The sequence below is a fragment of the Triturus cristatus genome, chromosome 10 (genome assembly GCF_964204655.1).
Source record: "Triturus cristatus chromosome 10, aTriCri1.1, whole genome shotgun sequence".
In the NCBI taxonomy this organism is placed as follows: domain Eukaryota; kingdom Metazoa; phylum Chordata; class Amphibia; order Caudata; family Salamandridae; genus Triturus; species Triturus cristatus.
In genome coordinates this window covers 127,654,217-127,672,777 of record NC_140593.1, presented here as the reverse complement: position 1 = coordinate 127,672,777, position 18,561 = coordinate 127,654,217, and the positions used below count along the sequence as shown (strand labels likewise).

General features: G+C 45.0%; 1 protein-coding gene across 2 annotated transcripts in view; it reads left to right on the top strand.

The window, feature by feature from the left end:
- The window catches only part of ABHD5 (abhydrolase domain containing 5, lysophosphatidic acid acyltransferase), a 183,343-nt gene that overhangs the window by 120,558 nt on the left and 44,224 nt on the right, over positions 1-18,561 (top strand). For both annotated transcript variants that reach the window (XM_085630598.1, XM_085630597.1), the window contains one exon: positions 14,793-14,947. In XM_085630598.1, coding sequence (XP_085486724.1) covers positions 14,793-14,947 — 155 coding nt within the window. The remainder of the gene's footprint in view (positions 1-14,792; positions 14,948-18,561) is intronic.

The window sequence follows — 18,561 nt, the reverse complement described above, 5'->3', positions numbered from 1 at the left end:
CCCAGACTTAAATAAATCGATTTGTTTAGAGATACGATCGTATCTCTATATAAATCGATCTATTTAATATATTTGTATGCAACTGTATAGGAATTTAAGCGGGGCGGGCGGGGCGGGGCGCAGCCCCTGAGCCCTAATGGAGAAACCTCCCCTGCATTCAACCAGTGGGAAGACTGAACCTTACCTGGAGTCTGCTATGCTTCAAGTAAGTGACTATGACCTGCGAGCCCTGTTCTCTCGTGAGTCCTGCTATGTGATTCTCCTTGATATGTCTGTGACCTTTGACCCAGTAGATAAAGAGCTCCTTGAAACTTCAGTGGAACACAGAAGTGTGGGGGTAACTGACTACTGCATCTCATTCAGCTGGTTAAAATAGCAAATTTGCTTTCCATTTGTATTCAACCATATGTAAGGTGTATCACAAGGCTGCACTCTTAACCCTGCTGACTTCAATATTCACCTTGAATGTATTGTAGACTAACTCTGTGGCTAAACCATTATGCTAATAATAGCCAGTTGTACCTGAAAGTCACCCCTTGTGACCCTCTGACCCAGGAAAGAAATCATGCTTTGATTACTCAACATCATCTGAAGATTAACCGTCAGAAAAACAAATTCCTGCTCATCTTCCCAATGCGCCGTTTGATCAGATCTAGAGTCCCTCAACAATCTTGAATGCATGTCCACCATCATTGCCTACACCAAATCCCTAGGCATCCTTCTCGACAAGAAACGTAACCAAGTATGTCAAGAGGGATACAATCCGACATCCCTGAGCAAGACTTTAAATCAATACTACAGTCCTTGATGGTGTTATGGTTAGACCAGAGTTCTTCTTGCCCCTCTCAAGGCTGCATATGCAGTGTTCATGCTGCTGGTATATTCATTATTGCACTCTGGCTTCTCCTACTACCAGGCACAGAAATTAAATATCTTGATGAGTAGGGCTTTGCTCATGTTATAACTCAAAGACTTCAAGTCCCATAGCTACTGCTCTCACTGAGTACATTTCGCAATATCAGCTCAATCCTGTAATCAAAAACAGAAATGTACTCAAGTGCCCTGACTGCCTGGCACGCACTAAACCAATGTGACAAATGATTTGCTTCATTCATTTCTAGAAGGCGGCTTTCTCAGGATTTCATTCTCTGTGAAGAGGCTTTCCTGGAAAATTGTGGCATATATTGCATGCTGTTATCACTTGGCTAAAGGTCCTCTGCCAGTTCATTCCAGGACACATTTTTCAAATGGGGAGAGTGCCGCTTGCCAAAAGTGCAGGGTGACTGTACAGCTATGCCTTTTCTAAAAGTTACTCCCTGGACTCTGGCACTAAGGCACCTTATTGTAAATACAAATGCCCTTTTTATATTAACCTTAATATTGGTGTCTCAAACGTTTCTAACTAAATAATCAACATTCCGTATTTTAGTACCTAACGGGACTGCGGTACAGGGAGAAACCAATTCACTCAGGATCACTCAGTTTTGTCAGGCTGAAAGGAAAGACTAGCAACCAGATATGTGAGTTCTAGAATCAGTAACCTGACCCCTAGACTATGTCACATGTAGTAATCATGCTGCTTAGAGAAAGCTCTCGAATGTTTGTGGATCTAGGGACAGGTAGAATTTGATGGATTGTACACACCAGACTCCATTGTGGGCTTTTCTTCAGTGGGCTCCAAAGTAAAAAGTGAATTGTTGCATTGGGCTCATTAAGCGGGTCACATGACACTGTGTTTCAGTACCGCTTGTTAAGAAATGTGCATGTATTCTTTCAGAAACCTCGATGATTAATCTGGTTGGGCTAGTTTCAAAATTAATAGAAAATAGATACTTAATGAAGTACCATCCTTTCAAGTACGATGCATTCAACACACATTCATAAGTGCATTTGTCAAAGTAAGGAAGGGGCATTAGAAGAAAATGTCTCAGTAATCCACAAGTAATTATTGATTCAGCAACATGGGTTAAACCAAATTTGTATTTACTGAAAGAAACCTTACTATTAGTTTGTACCACTGTTCCCCCCCAGGTGTTGGGATATTCCAAGATCTGTACGCTTGCTTTTCAAAGAGAGAGTCCAGTTGAAGTTGAGTGTTTCCTCTTGCCTCTGTGTTTCCAACCTCTCGCTTGTATTGGGGTCATTAGCTTTCAAGAAGTGGCTTTATGCAACAGGCATAAGGCCTTGCATACTCCCAGCCAATTCAAACCTTGTTTAGCTGTAGTCATGTGATCCTTTTTTACGCCTCATGGTAGGACTGAGAGCTTTGTTTTCAGCTCTGCGAAGCGTGTCTTTTGTCTTCTCTGCAAACTTAAACTAAACTGATTTACATTGGGACAAGCTTGCGTGTAATGACATGCACGAGTGATCTGTGTCTTAGCTACTAGCAGTGGTTGAATTCCAGTCAGTCTTTTCAACGGTAACTGATGCCTTTAGCCTGCCGCAGTAGCCTTCAGTTAAATATTTGATCCTTATGCTTGTAGTGGAATGGTGCACCAGGAAGGTCCTTATCCAAATGATTATTCAGTCTTTATAAATATTCCTTTTTATTTAGTTTTTGCTCTTCTCTCATGTTTAACATTAATTCCTTATATGAAATCCATATGCATCAAACTTTCAGCAAACGCGTTTTGTTTAAAGTATCCCACTTGAACGTCGTCAGGGCTTCTATATATCCAATATGGATGAATTTCCAGAATTGATACCAGTTAATCAGTATGTGGATTGAATACAGAGATAATACTCCTCCTCCTTGTAATAGAACATGTGTATCCCTTATATCCTTGGGGTTTATTTACGGATTTCGGCGTGGGTACGGTACTGGACTCTGAGGTACCAATGACTGGTAAATAAAACCTGCTGCTATACTTATGGATTAAATAATCCCCAAGGATATAAGGGATACACACGTTCCATTACAAGTAGAAGGAGTATTATCTGTATTTAATCCACATACTGATTAATTGGTATCAATTCTGGAAATTAATTCCATATTGGATATATAGAAGCCCTGATGAAGTTTTATGTATGTGGCATTAAGGTCTGCAGCCAGCTAAGACACTGGGATCTCAGGCATCACCTGACGGATTTATCAGGTTCTGAGCATCCCTTGACGTGACAGACTGTGATCAGCTGGGCTACCTGAAGCATTTTGTATGTTGTATAGAAGGGGACAGAGGTGGGTTTGATGAATCCTCTGTATGGGTGTGGTATTGAGGAGTGTATCAGCTGGGCTGTTTTAGACATGAAGATGTTAAATAGGAGGGGACGGAGGTGGATCCAGGCTGTGCCTCACTTGTGATTTCTAACCTTTCAGATGTAAACTCTCCTATTCTGATCTGTTGCCCCTTCATGTTGATTAGAAAGGAGAAAATCAATTGCAAGTTTGTATTGCAAGCTTGTATTGGACAAACTCGTCAGACAGAGCAGCCGATTGATAAGCACGCCTGGTCTGCAATGGCAAAGCCTGTCAAGGGATCCAGCAGCGACAGAGGCTCTTGAGGCGTATTGTTTGACTCTTGTGGTGTCTTGTTCTTCTGTGTTCCATGTACCTGTGCTTGCTGCCCAGGCCTTGGATTGGGGTTTCTACCTCTAACTTGTATCCTGGATTCAAAAGACATACCTTCATTTCTCCATATGAGCATGCATCTTCCATCATTTGACCTCTGTCTCTTAAGGTCAGCAAACCTTATTGACTAACCACTGGCTTGGTTTCTAGCCTGTAAGAAAGTTAGATTTTAGATAGGCAAGACAATTGAAGGGATCACTTGCATCAGCCTGTTGCTTTGTTTCATTATCCAGATCCACAGGCCCAGACCAATACGTTTTAAAATATGTTTTGTTGCTGGCTTACATTACAAAGCGATACCAAAGGGGATTATGGACGGAGCGTTTGAGCAAATCAAACATTCACCCCCAGTCAACTGATTTGGGTTTAATCCATCATCATTCTTTAGCTCACTCCACCACCCCAGTTCAGACATGGCTATATACAAATCAGTCTGACCCTGTGCCTCATGGGAACAGTCCAGCCCAAACTGCCAAGCCATGTCTTCCCTGGACCAGAAACAAGCATCCTGGGACTGGTTTCGGGTTCATAACCCTCATCAGCCAGGCTATCTTGAATCCAGTGGCAAAGTGAGCAAGGGACCCACGTCTGGGCATACCCTGCCAACTTAGGGCGAACAAAGCGATACCAAAGGGGCATGCTCTCCATGCCACTGGGATTAAGCCATCCTGGCTGAAGAGGGGTGAAACCCCGAAACCAGTCCTAGAATGCTTGGTTCCAGTCCAGGGAGGACCTGGCTAGGCAGTTCGGGCTGGACTGTTCCCATGAGGCACAGGGTCAAGACTGATTTGCATATGGCTGGGTTCAAACTGGAATGGCATGGTGAGCAAAAAAACGATGGATTTAGGCCCAGATCTCTGTACTGGGGTGAATGTATGACATTGTTCTGCATTCTGTCCATCAACTGTTGTTTTTGCATTTGTCACCCCGAGTGGGACGGGTATGCTCAGACATGAGTCCCGTGCTCTCCATGCCACTGGAATTAAGCTATCCTGGCTGAAGAGGGGTGAAACCCCGAAACCGGTCCTAGGATGCTTGGTTCCAGTCCAGGGAGGACCTGGCTTGGCAGTTCGGGCTGGACTGTTCCCATGAGGCTCAGGGTCAAGACTGATTTGCATATGGCTGGGTTCAAACTGGAATGGCATGGTGAGCAAAAAAACGATGGATTTAGGCCCAGATCCCTGTACTGGGGTGAATGTATGACATTGTTCTGCATTCTGTCCATCAACTGTTGTTTTGGCTTACATTACAGGCGCACTGTGGCATCTGGTACAGACCTGTGCTTTGTGCCTCAATACAAGGGGAAGTGTGCTCTCTTCAGTAGTTATATGCTATATCTTTGGAGTACTGCAAGAAACACAGGCAGTGGTTTGCCCATGCATTTGTGTTTCTCTGAAAATATCCTAGAATGCACCTGCATCGTGTGGACCTTAAGGCCTCCCATTTCCCATCATAGGTCTAGCTGTACCCGCAGAGATACTGGAGCTCCTGCTCAACTAGTGACCTATATGTTGGTGTTCCTCAGTCTATCTTGGGGGTGAGAATGGTCACAAAATGTGACAAAGAGAGAGGGGGAGAAAAAAAGTGGACCCCAATGCAAAGTACAATCAGACACACCGCCCCACTTGTTGAAGTTCTTTTAATTCTGTGTCCATCACCCAAAGGATGCCATACTGTGCGTCGCCCCCGGGGGTTTTGATGTTATGCCCGCTTTATTATGGAAGGAGCCGCACATGTGTTTAAGGCTCCTTCTGTAATACAAAAGTGTCTTGGGAGTAGTGAAAACGGAGGCAGATGCTCACTGTGCTCCCAATACACCTCTGTAGTATGGCCCAAGCACTAAACATAGGTTAAGTTGGTAACAGGAATTTGTTAGCTTTTGCATCACATCCAGTAGTCCCATCTAGTAAGCATCAGTTGGGTTAACTGTACCCATTTAAACCATTTTTATTCTTTAACTTTTCATATCTTAAACTGCTCACGCAGCTCTCTTGAAGTTCTTTTAATGGCCTATCTCTTGTCTGGCCAACAGACAAGAGATATCTGTTTTCTTTTTCAGAGAAATATTTTCCAGGCTGTTTTTTCACCAGTAGCAATTCTTCTTGAGACGACAGACTGTTTAGTACGTTTCTGTAGATGATATATGTGGATTAATGGGAAAAAAACAGAAACCACATTGGAGGAAACCAAACCATGGAAAACCACTTCTATGGAAATACAAATAAATCGAAAATTAAAAGAAACATTTTTAAGGAAAGCTAATTTTAAGGAAAACCCCAAAATTACGTTAAACTGTGGATGAGTTTAGGAATATTGAGGGTTTTTTGGTTTCGGGGATGGGTTCAGTTTATGGGTAATGATGCGTTTCAGGGGTCAGAGATGGGTAGAGTTCAGGCGTAGAGAGGGGCTTTTGGGATTCAGGGATAGGTAGAGATTAGAGGTGGTTAGGGTATTTTAGGGACCAGTAATGTATGGAGTTTAAGCTGTTGGTGGGATTTTAGGGTTCACAGATAGGCGGAGTTTACTGCTGGTGAGTGTTTTTAATGTTCAGTGATGGGTAGAGTTTAGGAGTCGTGAAGGGTTTTTACCAATCGGGGACAGGTGGAGGCGTTTTAGGGGTCAGGAATGGGTGGATTTTATGGGCAGAACTGGGTTTTAAGGGGTCATGGATGGGTGAAGTTTAGATATATAAATAAAGGGTTTTTAGGGGTCAGGGATGGGTGAGTTTAGGAGTGGTGAAGGGATTTTAGGGGTCAGGGATGGGTGAGTTTAGGAGTGGTGAAGGGATTTTAGGGGTCAGGGATGGGTGGTGAGGATTCTTTTATGGTTCAGAAATGGGTGAAGTGTAGGGGTGATGAGGGGTTTTAAGGGTTCAGTGATGGGTGAGGTTTAGGAGTAGAAATGAGTTTTTGGGTTCAGGATTGGGTGGAGTTTAGGGGTGGTGAGTGGTTTTATGGTTTGAGAATTGGTTGAGTCAATGCGTAGAAAGGGTTAGGGGTCAGGTTTGGGTGGGGCTTAGGTGTGGTGTGGGGGAATTTAGGGGTCATTTAGGAGTTGTGAAGGGGTCAGAGATGGATAGAATGTGAGGTGGTAAGGGGTTTGTGAATTAAAAGCATCCAAAGTAATTGTTTCACAATGTTTAGGATATAAATCTGGAATATTGTCCCCTGACATAAAGCACTGAAATATTTTTGAAATACCTGCAACCATTTTATTTAGACCTTAAAGAATAAGCCTACAAAAGCCAATTTAGAAAACAAGACTTTCAATGAACTGATATCAATGAAATAATATATTCCACTCATCCTGCAAATTTTCATTAAACAGTTTAGGTGAGGTTTCTCATCAACGGTGTTGCCATGGAATCGTTTTTCCAGAAAACACATACAATCTTCTGTTGCACAGTTTAACCCCAGAGCATTATCTAAGCACTGTTGACTGTTTTCCGCAGTTAGGAAAGATAATTTTGAGAAGCTGCTTGAAACCTGTCCGATCAGATATAGGCCAGGTTTGAGCAGATAGACTGCTCAAAATAAACACAGCCTGGGCTACAAAGCAGTGCTTGCCCTTGAAGGCAAACTTGTACGTAGGCACTGAGATGAAATAGCTCCCAATGCTCCTTAGAATCCAAGATGCCACCCAACTATGGATGTAGGATAGGCTGATGCCAGACCCCATAGACACTCGAACAGGCTACCCTAGAAATGACCCTATTCCTCTCAAGGATTCATAGATGTTCTTGCATGGGATATGTTTTTTCTTTTCGAGGCCATTGATTACTCTGACAACAGCTTTCTTAGACACCTGTATCTTCTCTGCTAGGGTTTTACAAACGTTTACATCCACAGTCCAAGCTTTTAGATGGAAAGAAAGCATAGGTAAAATCTTTTGCAAGTGCAACTGTAAAAAACAACTCTGAACTACGAAGCAGACTTGCTCTTGAAGGGTTGTGTTGGCCATTTTTAGATTGTAAAAATTCAAGATCAAGAAAAGTAGGTAGGTGGGTGGACTGAAACTTCTCTTCTGTTTTTCCCTGTTAAGATAAAAGAAGTCTTCCTGCATTGAAGCTTTTGCTCTGTAATAAGCAAGACTGAGGGGCCCATCGTTCTAGCGCTCTGACTGGCCTTTAGACCTGAACTTAAAGCTTGCTATCTCTATCATAGGCTTGACATTCAACTATCAGATTCTTTAAGTAGGTTGAATAGGGGAACAAGATGTTCATGCTTATTGCATTTAACAAGAGCAGACTGTCACCCCACCTGGGGTATCATGACCAATTAGAGGATGAAGCAGTGCATGAGCTCTGTAACACGAGATGTTAGGCAAGACTGATGATGAGTGATCCTTGTGGAACTCTACATGAAATACCCTCCCTGTTGCATTTAAATGGGTTCAGTTTAACTCTGTGGAACCCACACAAACGTAATGAGGAATACCATGTCCTAATGAGAGTAACACCCTTTGACTCTGGTCAAAGTCTGTTTATTAGAGAGTCATGAGCTACTTTGTCAAATGCTGATACCTCAGAATGGATTCTTTCATTTGTTAACAGTGGGTCCAAACTTCATTGCTCAGTTACTGTCGCTTACTTGTAGGCTGAAGGTGTGCAGGCTTTTATAGGCCAGGATGACTAAGAAAAATATTGTGCATGAGTGGGGCAGTTTTTAAAGCTGAAGAGCAGGTTTTTGCTCTTCAAGGATTAAAAAACTAAATGGCAATCTGAAGTAAAGGAAACTATGGTGAGTAATGTGCTCCATGAAATTATATCTGAATTACTGCCGCTGCGGAAATTGTTATGAGGAGCCTCATTCCTTAAATGAAGAATTGACCTTACATTGTCTCTTATGTGAATCATCCATAAGAGAAGATTACATTCAACTTCAGTGGCATTTAAATTACTATTACCTGATGTCTGTATGGTGCATTTCCTGATACAGCACGTGTGTTTATGAAGGTTGAGAGTTGGCAACAAAAGGTGCATTTTGATTGGCTCATCTTTTTTAGGGCGCAGCTCATTGTAATCATTTATTGCATGGATGGCTTTTAATCCAGTTAAAAAATATCCATTTAAAAAGGATGGCCCCTTGGTGCATCTCGCTATCAGGGACAAAGTAGACCCTGCCCAAATACAACCCACTTCTTTCCCGCCCACAGTCCATTTATCTTGTACCCCATTTACATTGGTCTCATATGATCCCGCCTTGCTCCTCCCACAGTCGCCCCACCCTGTCCCTGTTTCTTTACTCTAATTCATCAGTAGTCTTAGAGGACCATTAGCCATAAACACTGTTGCATTCGTTGAAAGGTGATGTTAAATCTGGACTGACCAAAATTAAAATCCTGAAGTTCAAAACAAAAAAAGTTCGATACATTTAAGATACACGCTACCTGTGTAATTGTCATAATTAATGCTCTTGTTGTAGGCATTCACCCATGCTGAAAGTGACTCCAGCACTTATCACCTCCCCTAAAACTAACACTATGGCTTTTTCCATCTGTAAGGTGACCAGACCCAACCCTCTAACCTAACACTGATCCAATTCCTCCCTCTTACTTTAAGCCTTATCCTCACACTTACACAGTAGCTATGTATTTCATCATATCCAAAACAATAACCCTAAGTCTAATGCTCTCTGTTACTCTAATCTTATACCTTACCTTATCCTTAACTTTTACCCTTTCTGTAACTAAAATGAAACAAGCTTAGCTCTTTGTAGGCTTTGATGAAGGCAAGAAGAGTAAAGTTGTTACAGAGTGTGCAATATAAATTAGGGTTAGTGTTGGAATAGAAATGTCCCTTGCATGGTTAACAGGTGTGTACCCCTGTCTTGAGTGACCCAACTGCATGTGATATATGGTATTCTGAATTTTGTGTTCCAGCTCACATGCTCATCCAGCATGCACCCTGAGGCCTAGGCCAATCCTTTTGACTCCGAGGTCCAGAGCCTTGTTCTGAAGCTTGGAAGGGCATACCCTGCGATCACTCTCGCTGACATGGGAGTGCTATCTGTGTCTTGAGTTGTCAACGTTAATTGTGGTGGCAGAGTACTGTTTTAATAATGCTAGTGCTAATCAGACCTTTGTCTCTGATTCAGAGTGTGGCGTATGCTGGCCACACTTGTGTTAAAGTTCCGCTAGCATGAGACACCCATACCCTTGTGTTGACATCTCATGTGCTTGTAAATTTTGTGTTGTGTAAAGCTTGCATAGTAGCAGGACTCCATGTGGATGTGAGTCTAAGATTGCTAAAAGTGGCAAGATTCATTTTGGAACGCTCCTGGTTTTTTTATGGCAGAAGATGGAGATTGTGGTAGAGCTTCCCCAGACATGGATTACTGGCACTCATGAAGTTAAGGGTATAACCTTCGACATCGGAGTATGGGACGATGGAGGCATCAGAGTACGGTCACCTAGTAACTGTGGATTCCCGATTAGAGCTTCAAGAGCTCTGCCATTTGGGTTCATGGTAGGAGAATTGGGGTGAATCAGCAGATTCTGGGCCATATGCATGAACACATTTTTCCCATAGACACAGAATGGGCAAAACCTTTTGATGCATCTGGCCCTCTGTTGTTAGAGGGAAGAAGGTTTTAAGGGAGGGTTCTCCCCCTTTTGTCTCTCCCTGATTGCCACTTCAGGAAGGCTGATGATAGCCAGTTGCAGAGGTTTTACACATTATTGTGCTCAGGTCGTCCTAGGTCCTCTGGCGCGGAGCTAGCATCATCACGGTCTGCTGTGAAGAAGAACCGGAAATATGAAAAAGAACCACCCAAACCAGTTTGTGAGTGTAGAAAATGTGTGGCTCTGTCGGGTACAGAATTGATTCTAGGTTTACTGAATAACAATACTCAAACCTTTCAGTAATAATCAATGAAAAGCGAAGAAAAGAAAAGGCAAATATCATGAATCAAAAAACAAAAACACACCAAAATTGAACCAATCAAGGTCTGTATTTAAGGCTAAATCCATATTTTTTTAACATTTTATTCTGTCGAAATGACATTAACAGGCTGTCAAAGTTCACGAACATACAATTTGTTCCAACGGCGCAAGTGATATGGTGAAAAAAGTGCTGAATGTGAACAAAATATATACAGTGTTGTATGAAATGCTGAAAATGGTCATTCAAAGGACATCCATCTCTTGGTACATAAAGCTCTGTGCTGCTTAGGATTTTAAATTTCCGTTTCACGTGGGGCGGAGAAAGTAGCGTCAGGATTATCGGATTATCACAAGCAAGTCGACATTTCGAAGCAATGGGGTGCGTGATTTACTAATAGGCACAGCGGGTCTTCCTCAGGACAAGGTGATACAAGGGACAGCCTGCACAATTCGAAATGGGTGGGATTTTAGGATGGTGTGTTTGACATGAGGAAAGGAACAGTTGGATGAGGTGACTGTGGACCTACCATTTATAAACCAGTTTGTGGGCATGACAGTGGGATCAACATCCTCTGTCTGGGAAGTGATGTGATGTTTTCTTTAATGAAATCCACTGTCATGTTGAATGTGGTAAATGGTTTAAGTGACTATGAAAATAATGTAAAAGAAAAAATATAGAGGAGCAGTCACATGGAGACACTGGTGCACACTACTTTGGCTTTGAAGCTAAACTCAGTTATCAACCCACAGTCATTGTAAGTTCCGCCTCGCGGAGATGGGATAAAACCTTATCCCTATTGCGGAGACTCCGGTTTTTCTGCTCCAGGTGTTTTGTGATTCCTATGTATAGCGAGTTGCAGGGATATAAGTGGGATGAAAAAGTGACAGGGGTCTCCTAAAGAGGCACGGCACAAGAAGCTTAACTAGGAATCTTTTCCAAGAGGTGTGACCTATAATATTAAGACTATGGCTTAAAATGTGTAAACGAAACTCAAGTACTTCCCATAGCATGCCCCTTGACAAGTATTTATTTTGGTGCCTCTGTGTGAGCTTTTTGTGATGAGATTGCAGCCAGACACATTACAACAACGAACAAACACCTAAAACGTGCCAGAACAATTGACTTTACCAGTGCTTATTAGAGAAATGAGTAACCATGATTTTGATCAGAATTATAAATGTTTCGAATCTGAAAATGAATGTGACTCAATACTAAGGTCTGTGTAAGGGGTCGTGGTCTTCACAGTCTTAATCATTCCAGTTCTTTCCTTAACTCCTCTTTCCTCGCATTGTTTCTTTCCACGTCTCTTTACTTAATTATCGCCCTGTCAATATTTTTACAGCGGTGTACCTCCTTCATACAGGTTCACGTAGTATCACAAATACAATTACCACCAAAGACTGGATTGGATGAGCATGTATTCTGAACACTTTTATGACCCACTGATGCATGTGAGACCCAGAGGGACCCGGCCCACTTAAAGCCCTGAGGAGCTGACATAATATACATGGGATTCAACCACAGATCCTATGACTGTGCCACAGAGATTTGGTGGGATATCATGAGCTATCTTTCAGAGGGATACAAGGAAAGGAAAATGTTTCTGATTGACTTGTTGATTGGTGGTTCCATGCTAAAATGAACAAAAGCAGAACATGATTGTTGGAATGCTTGAATTCATCTCAGCAGATGGTGACTGCTCTAGGTTACCGTCCTCTAATCGTTTTGTTTGCTCACTGTGCTCCAACAGAGAGGGGCTGACCATTTGCAACTGAGCATTGGTCTTCATCCATTTGGAACAAACCAGCCCAAACTGCCAGGCCAAGTCCCCTCTATACGCGAACACCCCCAGCCCACATGATGCTAGCATGATGGCTAGCTTATTCTTTCTGGAAGCCATCTAGATAATGCTTCTGGTTACGGGAGGAGGAGTGCCGCATGACATTTCTCTCAACCAGAAGAAACCAGGAAGAGCTCACCAGCAACCCAGGAAGTAGGAAGAAGATAATGGGAGACGGAGGAGACAACTTATCAGGCTTCACATGCATGTGTGTTGAGTTCTGAACTATTTGAAAAGGTAGAAGTGTGGGCATATTGGGCATATAGGAAGCATGAACGTCATTTAGGGGTCGACAGGGGTTTGCGACCCCTGGCATGCCCCTTGTGAGCCGTGGCACTGCATTTGCGACCCCTTGCGTTAGCAGTGGCAAAATCAGTGCCAGGAACTAAAGCAACTCGTCCCTATCGATGTTGTTGGGGGCTTCATTCTTCTTATTTTTTGTCAATGTTTCATTATACTAATAGTGAATAATATTACATTCTCTATTGGTTTAATAAAAAAAATCGAGTACAGATAGCTGGACTATGACTTTCCCTGGCAGCTGAGGTAAGTAAAAGAATGCCTTTAAATGTATGCATGTTGTGTGCAGTTTTGAGTGTGTTTATGTAAGAGGGAATGTGTGTGTCAATGTGTGTGAGTGTGTATGTGTGAGTACGTGTGTATGTGTAAGCGTGTGTATGTGTAGGCATGTGTATGTGTGAGTGAAGTGAAGGTCAAAGGGCTTTTGAAGTCACTTCCGCCACTCCTGGCATTTTGGTGAATTGACGTCCATGGTAGGAAGGTAACTCACACTTTCAGTGGACTTTATCAGGTTTCACTGTTGAATGACAGTGAGAAAAAGTGCCTCTTTAAACTATTGTGCACCCTAACGGGCATTTTGGGTTCAGTACTGGCCCTGCCCTAGTCTGTAACCTTTCTGAACACGTCAGCTATGGTTACGAGCAATGGAATGTGGAAAACGTATTTGCGTGATTTCAAAATCAAGCGGAATTTCATTTCCAAATGTGTACATGAAATTTTGGTAAATATTGGCAATATCAATAACATTTTTTTCTAAAAATGGCCTGTTTTGTTTTTTTGCCAAGAGAAAGAGGTCAATGACATTTTGTGGCATTTGAGCACGTCATTGCTCGGCTGTAGTGTTTGGAAATTGGACGCATCTCAGTCACACCTTAACATCAGATGTCCATGTATATGTTGTATTAAGTCAACATTGACAGAGCACAGTGACGTGCTAACAGTTAACACAAAATAGTTTTCAGTATCACTTTGATGACCTGGCAACTGTAGATGGCTGGCTACATTTTGGAAACGTGGATAAAAGACACTGGGCCCGATTCACAGAACTAACTTAAGACAAAATCCTAAACTTACTACCATTTTCGTATTCACAGAAGACACTTACTCATTTTGGTATTCACAGAAGTTAGGAGTCCTAACTTTAGGACTCCTAAATGCCTTCTGTGAATACCGAAAGTCTTAAAATTAGGATTTTTCTCAGTTTAGGAGTCCTAAAGTTAGGACTCCAAACTTTACTACTACTAAACTGAGAAAAATCCTAATTTTAAGGCTTTCGGTATTCACAGAAGGCATTTAGGAGTCCTAATGTTAGGACTCCTAACTTCTGTGAATACCGAAATGAGTAAGTGGCTTCTGTGAATACCAAAATGAGTAAGTGGCTTCTGTGAATACCAAAATGAGTAAGTGCCTTCTGTAAATACCAAAATGGTAGTAAGTTTAGGATTTTGTCTTAAGTTAGTTCTGTGAACCGGGCCCAGTATCTTTGGCTAAATTTAGAATTTTAGATAGGTCGCTATTTAGGGTTTGGCAGTTTATGTAACATTTTATCAACATGGAAAAGGCATGTAAGTTTTAAAATTGGGCACATATTTTGAAAATTATGGTAATTCTTGTGAGTTGTGACCAGTTTTCTGAACGAACACTGTTTTCCGGAATGCTGATAAAATACATAATTTTACATGTGAAGTTTATTCTGCCATTTACTGTCAAATGTACAGTTTCACAGCTTCTTTCTATTGATAGTTTTTCTAAAACATTTTTTAACATTTTCTTTTGGCCTTTTTGGAATTCAGTCCACGCAATACACACATTTTGGCAGGATTTGCATCAGGTCCCAGGATGATGAATAGGACCAGGTGTTGCCTTGGTATCTTTAATTAAAATTGAAAACCTTGTTGAATATACACATGTAACAACATCTATGAAGAGAGGGGCGTTGGTGGGGGAAACATTTGGCAATTCAATAGGTATCTTATTTTGCTTCTAAGTATTTGACGTGAAAATGTGGAATTTATCTGGTTTGGGGTTTTCACATTGTAGGGTTAATAGTACAAAGCTAAGAGCCCTTTCATTTCTAATGAAGACACAAATCAAAAAAGTCTTAAGAGTCCTTTAAACTTCATTGCTCTTTGCTTGAGAGTGACGGAATCACATCTGGAAGAGACTGTCGCCTTAACACCTGCATTGCCTTTTATCTGCAGGGTAAAACACCTTGTATTGGTGGAGCCATGGGGTTTTCCAGAGAGGCCTGACCATGCAGAGGGCGAAAGACCAATTCCAATCTGGATTAAAGCAGTGGGTGCCGTGTTGAGTCCATTTAACCCTCTGGCAGGGCTCCGGGTGGCTGGACCTTTTGGTAAGTGCTGATTTTTTTTGCCTTTGTCTGTGTACAGCAAAAGTGGTGTTTTGAAATTCCTAGAAATTCCCTTCTCTGCATTTTCTTGTATGGTTGTCTGTTATTGCTGGAAGTTGAGTTGTGATTCACAAGACCCACACTGAATTATTCAATCTGGATAAGATGCGATTGACTCAGAAAGCAGCCCTGAAGCAGGCAGAGTGGGGCTCAGTTAAATCTGGATTGATAGGAACTCTAATTGTTAACGATCTTAATAGCATACAATACTTTGGCGGGGAGGGGGGGGTCTTATTTATGTGTACCTGCAGTCTTCCTGCCTCCATCCTACCCCCTCCTCCCTTTCTCCATACCCACCTCTCCCTTCCTGCTCAGACACTAGTTGTGGATCACAAATCTGAATGCACCCCTCTGCTCTCCTACTCGTTTGATGGTTTATGGGTCTGCAAGTGAGAAAGGGTCACATGACCACACCACAAGCTCATGCAACCCCTCCTTTAGGGCGTCTTATCCTGAGTGTCAAGGCAACGGTCAGAGAGGACAAGTGTGGCAAGCCTGTATGGACTGCGCCCAGCACCAGAACCCCTGGCCCCCACGAACGCCACGATGCCCATCTCCGCTACGGCTCCAGCACCCTCCACGCACTCCATGCTGGACGATGACGCACGTGCTGCCTGGCCGCCCCGAAGCGCACCCAAGGACCCTTCTCCTGCCGGAACTGCAGCTTCACCAGCATCCGGTCCGCCAAACCACCTACCAAAGAACCCAACCACCTCAAATGCATCCTTCTCAACACCAGCTCCACATGCAAACACGCCGTGGAACTCTGGGACCTACTGGATTCCAACACCCCAGACGTCGCCTTCCTGACGGAGACCTGGCTGAACCCCTCCTCGGCACCCGACATCGCCATAGCCATCCCGGAAGGCTATAAGATCACCCGCAGGGACCGCACCAGTGGAGTAGAAGGAGGAATTGCCATCGTCCACAGGAACACTCACAAAGTCTCAACCAACACCGACGACACCCTCAGCACCTGCCGAACACCTGCACTTCCAGATCCACACCGATCCCAACACCACCCTCAGAGGAACCCTCATCTACAGACCCCCCGGACCACGAGCACAGTTCAGCGACTTCATCACCGACCTCGTCAGCACACATGCCCTCGCGTCCTCGAACTACATACTCCTCGGGGACCTGAACTTCCACCTCAACAACAACAACACCAACTCCTCCACCCTGATGGCCAACCTCGCCAACCTCGGACTCAGACAACTCGTCACTACACCCACCCACTCTGCCGGCCACACGCTTGACCCCATCTTGTCCGCAAGCTCCCACGTCTCCTTTAACCACACCACCGAGCTCCACTGGACCGATCACCGCTGCATCCACTTCACCTTCCGGAAACCCACCACGCACCACCGCACCCAACAGATGCCACGCCACTGCTGGAGCAAAGTCACCGAAGACCAGCTTTCCACCTCCCTCGCCTGGAACCCACCCGCAGATCCGACCGACACCGCCGCCCCCAACCTCAAACAGTGGATCAATGACTGCGCCAACACCCTCGCCCCCCTCAAGAACCCCTCCAACACCCACACTAGCAAGAAAGCCAGCTGGTTCACCGAAGACCCCCAGGCCTCCAAGCGAACCTGACGAAAACTCGAAAAACCTGGATCCATGAACGAACACCGGAAACCTACACCGCCCACAAGAACACCACCCGCAGACACCACCACCTCATCAGATCCGCCAAAAGGACCTCCTTTAAAGACCGCCTAGACAACAACGCACACAGTAGCAAAGAGCTCTTCAACATCGTGAAGGAACTCTCCAACACCAGCGACATCCCACCTTCACAAGACCTGTGCGACTCGCTGGCCACCTTCTTCCACCGCAAGATCGCAGACATCCAAGACAGCTTCAACACTGTCACCACCCCGGCAACCACTGAGACCCCCGCTCCCACGACCACCACCCGCACCAACCGCCTGATCTCCTGGACCAACATCGACGACGACGACACCATGAAAATCATGAACACCGTGCACTCCGGATCCCCGGACGACCCCTGCCCACACCACATCTTCAACAAAGCCAGCAGCACCATCGTACCCTATCTCCGGAACACCATCAACATCTTCTTCGAGACAGCGACCTTCCCGTAGAGCTGGAAGCACGCAGAGATCAACGCCTTACTCAAAAAACCCAAGGCGAACCTCAAGAACTTCTGACCCATCTCCCTGCTCCTGGCGAAGATCATCGAAAAAGCCGTCAACAAACAACTGACCAGCTTCCTCGAGGAAAACAGCATCTTGGACCCGTCCCAGTCCGGGCTCCACAGCAACCACAGCACTGAAACTGCCCTCATCGGCGCCACCGATGACATCAGATCCCTGCTAGACAACGGAGAAATCGCGGCCCTCATCCTCCTGGACCTGTCAGCCGCCTTCGACACGGTCTACCACCGCACACTACGAACATGCCTCTATGATGCCGGAATCCAAGCGAAGGCCCTCTCCGGCAGAACACAGAGCGTCCGCCTCCCCCCTTCCGCTCCGAAGCCACCGAGATCATCTGCGGCGTACCCCAGGGCTTATCCCTCAGCCCAACGCTGTTTAACATCTACATGCCACCGCTCGCCCACGTCGCCCAACTGCACGACCTCAACATCATCTCCTACGCCAGTGACACCCAGCTGATCCTCTCCCTCACCAAGGACCCCCACACCGCCAAAACCAACATCCACGAAGGAATGAAGGCCGTCGCCGACTGGATGAGAATCAGCCGACTGAAGCTGAACTCGGACAAGACGGAGGTCCTCATCCTCAGATCCACCCTCTCGGCCTGGGACGACTCCTGGTGGCCGTCTGCACTAGGAACACCCCCAACTTCCACCGACCATGCACACAACCTAGGGGTCATCCTCGACTCTACCCTCTCCATGGCGAAGCAGGTAAACGCCGTCTCCTCCTCCTGCTTCAACACCCTCCGCATGCTTCGCAGGATCTTCAAGTGGCTCCCCACCGAAACAAGGACAGTCACCCAGGTCCTCGTCAGCAATAGACTGGACTACGGAAACGCACTCTACGCAGGAGCCCCGGCCAAACTCCTGAAACGGCTTCAATGCATCCAGAACGCCTCCGCACGCCTGATCCTCGACATCCCTTGCCGCAGCCACATCACACCCTACCTGAGAGACCTACACTGGCTCCCTGTCAACAAGAGGATAACCTTCAAACTCCTCACCCATGCACACAAGGCACTCCACAACACCGGACCAACGTACCTCAACAGCCGACTCAGCCTCTACACCCCCACCCGCCAGCTCCGCTCCGCAGACCACGCCCTCACCACCGTCACCCGCACTGAAGAGTGACCACCGGCGGCAGATCATTCTCCCACCTCGCCGCCAAGACATGGAACACCCTCCCCATCCGCCTACGGCAGACCAAAGACCTTCTGACCTTCAGAACACTTCTTAAGACCTGGCTCTTCGAACAGTAGCAGCCTCTCCCCCCCCCCCCCCCCCCGCCCCCGAGCGCCTTGAGACCCTCGCTCGTATGTAGTGCGCTTTACAAATGTCATGATTGATTGATTGATTATGGGCA